At 45.5% G+C, this 6,723-nt stretch overlaps 1 protein-coding gene across 1 annotated transcript in view; it reads right to left on the reverse strand.

Annotated features, from left to right (window-relative positions):
• VEGFC (vascular endothelial growth factor C) overlaps window positions 1–4,936 on the reverse strand; it is a 122,292-nt gene extending 117,356 nt beyond the window's left edge. Inside the window, exon 1 of the mRNA XM_024246206.3 lies at window positions 4,180–4,936. Within this exon, the coding sequence (XP_024101974.1) occupies window positions 4,180–4,323 (144 nt within the window). The 5' untranslated portion in view covers window positions 4,324–4,936. The remainder of the gene's footprint in view (window positions 1–4,179) is intronic.
• Window positions 4,937–6,723: the final 1,787 nt, after the last annotated feature.

Genomic DNA, 6,723 nt, shown 5'->3' on the forward strand with positions numbered 1-6,723 from the left:
GTGAAAGGTGAAACAATATATGCTCAGAAGTCAGAGGAAGTATAATGCTTCTGCCAACTTAAATTTGTTCTTTCCAAATCCACTTATTTGTGAAAGGTCATTTGGCAGAGGTAAAATCACAATCTTTCACTGAAGTTACTTTAGCACAACTTTGAAAAACTGTTTGTCAGAAAATCTTGTTAAGCCTCCAGTTAAGCAGTCGTTCTTATAATATTACCATGGATTAGGTCATTTATAATTTATCTTTAGTCAAACGAACACCATGTGGTAAAGCCTGGAAGAAAGTCTGGGTTTATTTCCGTTTGTCCCATTGTGGGGAATTAGGACCTAAATAAATGCAACAAGGTGCCCCTAACTGCAAAGTCACACACAGTGCTTTTCTCTGCCTTCCTGCACGCTGCTATAATGTGCCAAAGGAGACCAGCAGAGGGGCTGAAAGGAGTCTGAATCACAGGCCCAAAGGCCCAAACCCATTACCACATTTCTCTAAAACACACATGCTTCTCGATTTACAATGGGGCTACATCCTGACAAATTCCTCCTGAGTTGAAAATACATTTAATATACAGTAGAGTACCTGTTGTTTACTCTCGCGATCACATGGCTGACCAGTCACAGCTCACTTCCATTGTCCAGCATCCAGAGAAAGTATTTTACTGCATATTATTAGCCCAGGAAAAGATCAAAATTCAAACCTTGAAGTGTGGTTTCTACTGAATGTGTATCAACTTTGCACCATTGTAAAGTCCAAAAGTCCTAAATAGAACCATTCTAAGTCGGGGACTGTCTGTATATGCCGTACAACTTTTTTTAAAAGGAAAAAAAAAAAATCTATTCTTTTTCCTGATTGTCATTCAAATCTTGGGTTCATCATCCTTAATGAAATAAAATAATGTCCATATTATGGAGGTGTAGTGAAAAACAAAACTAACTTGCAAAGCTCTTTGCGAAGCGCATAACACACGTTATGAACATCACAGATAATGATTATAAACTCCTACTCTCAATAAGAACCCCAGGACTGCCAAAGGCAAGCAGGCAAGCACAGTCCCAGGGATTCGGGAAACCCTCATTAGTCTCACGCCAGTTCCTCTGTTGGCAAAAACCCCAGCAAGAGCTGAGAAACAGCATTCCAGGTTGGACACATGGAGATAACTAGGAGGCCAGGACCTTCCTCTCAGGAGGAACTAGAACCAGAACTGGAAGTCCAAAATGAAATCTAAATCCACTACCCTCCATCTTTCTCAACTCAAAAGGACAGGATTAGAGATCTATGGGTCTTAGACATATGCCACTAAGATCAGTAATTAACTGCTTTCTATGAAGCAATTTTGATAACTGTCTTGTGAATAAATAGCCACCAATCAGATGTTCATATTTCAGAAGAATATAATGGAGTGGAAATCAAAATGAAAGATGAATTGAACTTTCTATATCTAAAACCTCATATAACCAGCAGCACTCAGAGGAATGTCAGAAATCTCTTATAAGAGTGGATGTTGACAAACATACTCAATCATGTACTATAAGAAAAACTGTAAATAGAACAGCTTTGGACTTGCTATTCTCTTTTGTTCCCATCGTGTCCAGTTAATTTTACTTTTGCCTGCCTTACTTTTTTGACACTGTCTTGTTTGTGTTAACATCCTTCAGAGAAACATTTTAAGACTTTTCAGTAAGTCATGCAACCACAAATAACTAGAAATAGGAATCCAGTAAATGCAAATATAAGTCAAGGAATAAGGAGATCTTCATTGTATTTGTGATTTTTACCTACGATCTTTTGTATGGCTTTACAGGTGGGCTGAAGGGCTGGATGGCTAACCTTGGTTCATAGCTTGTGTGCTATTTTCGATTTTTTAAATATTAAAAAAGCTCCTAGGTGAAAGTTATGAAAAAATTGCATCTATTGGGATTATAGATATTTAGCATCTTCTGTTTACCTTCTGAAATATTTTCTTGGGGTTCATGTAGTTATAGAAAATTCACAATTGATTTCTCCCCAGTTCTTCTCTAGTGCTTAAATCTAAATGAGGCGTTTGTACAGGCCACTAGGGAGAGACATAGAGTCTTCACATCAGTTTCTTGGCAGTTGTGTGACATTTTTCATAGCAAGTACACAGCAGTTTCACTGAACGCATTAATGACACATGCCCTGTCAAGGCTCTATTCACCCACTGGGGAACGACACTTTAACGGAGCAATGAAATACTGCTTTGTGGTCTATGGAACTCAGAGATGATGTTTCATATGGGAAATGATGTTTAATCACATGGGAAAAGAACCCATATCACATGCAGAATACTAACCCATACTCACCATACAGAATATAAAAATGGTTAAATATGAAAAGCAACATTTGCAAACAAAAATGCATAGAGATTTTCACGGCAATGGTAAAATTTGCCACATCACCAATGGCAAATTTTGCATCACCAATGAAGACACTTTTGAAAGTTAAAAATAAGTTAACTTTTTTATCCTCCAACCCCATACCTATACATAACACACGTAAACATACACACACACACACACACACACACACACTCAGGGTACATTAATTCTAGACTCACCCAGCAGTGAGTGACTCTCATACAGGCTATTGGCTTATCAGGGAATGCTTCTCATTTTACTTTCTACTGCACATTTTCTTACTGTAAACCAAAGTAAGTGACCATAGCCAATACAGAGATGTTGTCTTACTAAATCATACTTTCACTAGTTTTGACTTTGCAGAAATAGCAAATAGGTACTGCAAAATCAAGGACTCAAATTATCAGAAGCGTTATTGAGCCGATTATTACATTTCTGCGGTATTTAAGAACAGAAAGATATTTTCATCACTATAGTTATGGCAATGTAAGTATAGGCACTGAAAATTATTTTTGCAATTCACAGAATGCAGTCTGTTCTATTTCATTTATATTGTTTTTACTCAAGAGGCATTCCTTTAACCCCTATATTAAATTATTACACATTCCAACATTTTAATGTTTTCCCAAAATTTAAATATAAAGGTAGTTTGATTTTCAAAAATTAGTCTTCTCAATCTTTAAGTGCATTTCAAAATATAAATATAAATAAAATATTTCAAAATATAAGGCTATTTATTTTCTACACATTGTGTACGTGTTAATCAATAGTCAAATTAAAGTTGACTGTAACACACCACAGGTACCTCTCCACTTGCCACCAGTTGAAATAAACTACTGCAGTATAGTTCCAGCAAGGGGTACTGCAAGTGTTTGAACTGAAATGTCGAATATAACTTCTTTAGGAACTCTCTTAAGCATACTCTACATGGTTACGGCAGGTATGAACTTTTTAGATAAAGATATACTCTTTTAGAAGAGCCAGTAAGAAGCAGGAACAAACACAAATCCTTTTTGAAAATCAGGATGCCTCAAAAGTATTTTGGCAACATTTTCAGGCAAAGGATTAAACACCTCTTATTTAAAAGAAAACAAAACAAACAAAACACCCAAACAAGAAAAAAAAATACTTAGTTTTCAGTATCTCATGACCAGATTTTAGGAATGAAGAGCTTATAAAGTTGAAACAAGCCTTGCATTGCTTGATTGTGATCTAACTGACTCTAATCTCCTGTTACATCTCAAGTCTGACCAACTTCAAGTGAACTCTGAAAGCCCTGGAGCCTGATTACTGAAGTCCCTGACACTTTTTTCTAAAGTCGCTCACAGCGCCTGGTGCTCCGCAGACTATGAACACTCCAGGAAAGTAAGGCTGGGTTGACTGATCACCAGTGTCCCAGAATCTGTTTGGAGTCCCATGAATCAGCTGGGGAAAGAAACGAGCATTTCCCGACCAAAATGAACTCATACTCTCCAGAGCCCCGCTGACTGGGCAGGGTTCAAGACCCCTTGGTTGCCCCAGAGGAAACCAGTCTGAAATAGATTTCGGGATCGCTCACTGGGCACCTCTCCGGGCCCTTCACTCGTGTAACTTGCTTGCCTCTCTAGTAACAACTTTCTATTTAAAAAGAAGAAGAAGATTTTTCTCTAAAGCAGCGTGCACTGAGCTCAGTAACTTTGGATCCCACGTACACAAGCTTAAAGCACACACACTTTCCCCCGCGCAGGTTCTCGGGTCCGCCGCAAACCCTAACGCAAACCCTAAGGCAAACTCTCGGGTTCTCCGCAAACCCTAACGCAAACCTACCGTGGCCTCGCCCGCGTCGGGCTCCGCGTCCGAGAGGTCGAGTCCGGACTCGAAGGCGGCGGCGGCGGGCGCCTCGCGAGGACCCGGGAGCAGCGCAGCGGCGAGCAGAGAACACGCCAGAGAGAAGAAGCCCAGCAAGTGCATGGTGGAAGGACCGGGGGTGGGGGACCGGTCCGCTGGCGGGGGCAGGGGTCGGGGCGCGGGCGCCCCTGCGAGGCCGCGGGCCCCTCCTGGTCCCTCTCCCCCGGGCTCCTCCCGGCGACCCCCGTGGGCGAGCCGGAGGCGGCGGGAGCGGGTCCGGGGCTCCGCGTTCCCAACTTTGCAGGGCGCCCTCCCAGCCAGTGCCGGGGAAAGGCGGCGGGTGTCAGGTAAAAGCCTCACAGGAAACCGGACATCCGAGCTCCCCGCATTCGGAGCCCGCGAGGTGAAGCGAGGGCGAGCGAGGACGCCGCCGCGGTCCGCGTCGGTGTAGCTTTTTGGAGAGGCGGGGGGGGACACCAGAACACCCCGCGATGATCAGCCCCTCCAAACCCGCCAGAGCCCTCGTCCCCCTCCTCCCTCCCCTTCCCCGAAGTGAGAGGAGCCGGGCCGCGGGCGCTGCGGCGGGGGCGCTGGCGGCGGTGCCGGGGGCGGGAGGAGGGCGGCGGGGCGGCTGACGGCGGCGGGGCCCGGGAGCGCCGCGGCGCAGGAGCCTCCAGAGCGCGCCGGGCTGAGCAGCGGCGGCGGCGGCGGCGGCGGGCGCAGGGGCAGGGCATGACTGACGCGCCCTCTGCCTGCGCTTATGTGAGAGAAAGCGGCCGAGGGAGGGAGCGTGCCGAGCCCGGGCTGCCCTCCCCTCTCGCTCTCCCTCGGAAGCCGTCTCCCTGGAGCTCCCCGTTTCCCTCGCCTCCTCCCCGGCGGCCCCACCTCCCCCGGCCCCCCTCTGGATCTCTCCCTCCCCGCCCCCGTCCCCTGCGGGGAGCGGGCGGCCGGAGGGGCAAGTTCAGTCCCCGAGCTGGCGGTTGGCGGGACCGGCTTTAGAAGTGATGCGACCACCCCGGACCGCGTGGAGCGGGGAGAAACTGGGCACCGTGCGGTGGAGGGAGCCCCCGCTTTATCGTCGGCCACTCCCGAGTGCTTGTCCTCCCTCCCGCACGCCTGGCCCCCAGCGCCCTGCTCAAAGTTTGGAAATGTCCTGGGGGTTCTAAAAGTTCCAAGAGAAGGTCATCACTATGTCAGAGAACCCTATGGGACCTCGGAGGGGTCCCCTCTCTCCCTTGGTCTGTGTAGTTGAAAGTTGCCTGATGATGCAAGAACCGCAGTTCTCAGGATGCAGTGCAGGCTGTTGGGATGGATGCTAATGATCCCTTTGGAATCCTAAACTTCTGACAGGTGAAGAGAAGGACCAGAATCTTCGTGGAGAGTAAAGACACACATTGTCAGCTTCTGCAAGAAGTTGGTTTACTTGAAAAAGGGGGTGATAAAGAGATGTGTGTGAGACATATTCCAGAAAGGATGTAACATCCAAAGAAAAGTGACTGCATTTCCCCATTGGAAAAGCACTGGGGTTTCCGTTGGGCTGGTGGCATTGGCTAGCTGCCTCCTTGGGGCAGGGTGAGCAGGTTACAGAGGACCACGCTAAGGGGTTTCAACAGTGTACAGAACATCAAAAGTCTGCCTTTTACTCCCAATCTACTTTTAAGTACACTGATGTTATAGGTCCATCATATCTTAGCAAAAGAAGAGACTTTCTTATTTGCTTCAACTCTAGAAGATTTGAAACTCCTCACCCATAATTTACTTGAAGGCTTAAATATCTCAAAGGACAGGGAACCTTCCATTCTGTGTGGCTGTTCACTCCCTTTATTGATGAGCAACACTGCTGAAAAGCATTTCCTTTCATCTCTCTATTGCTTTTGACTCCTGGAGTTTTACACAATAAATCTAATCTCACTTCCACAACTGAGTCCTTCAAATATTTTGAAAATATTTACCATGGTCTCCCTAAGCTAACTTTACTCCTGGCTAAATATCCCTTTTATTCCCCAAGATGACAGTTCCAGTTTCCCCCCTTAACCATACTGTTAGCTTTCCATGTTCATGAAGTATGCGGTTGAGAACATGGCTCACTACTTAGCGCTGTAATGAGCGTGCAGAATGGACAGTATGCCTTTGTTGACACAGCCTTGGATTGAGTTTATTTTCTGGCAGCCAAATCACAGTGTTGACTCACACTACCCTTAAAGTCAACAAAATTCCTCAATAATTTTTCATGTGTACTGCTACTTAGTCACGTCTAAATTGCCCTGTATTTGTGGAGTTAAGTTTACTGTATCCAAGATGCTTTTTTATGTATCTTTATGAAATTCCATCCCATCAGACTCGGTCCATGATCCAGCCTGTTGAGATGTTTTGTGATTTGGAACATGGTCAGTGTATCACTCTCTTGCTGTCTTGCTGCTCCATGCATAGTTGATCAGCCTGCCATAGTTATCTTCAGACACTGATAGATCTGTGAAAAGAGAACAGCTAAGGGCAGACTGGGGTAGGATTTGAATAGAAGGT

This window comes from Pongo abelii, chromosome 3, assembly GCF_028885655.2.
Source record: "Pongo abelii isolate AG06213 chromosome 3, NHGRI_mPonAbe1-v2.0_pri, whole genome shotgun sequence".
Classification (NCBI taxonomy): domain Eukaryota; kingdom Metazoa; phylum Chordata; class Mammalia; order Primates; family Hominidae; genus Pongo; species Pongo abelii.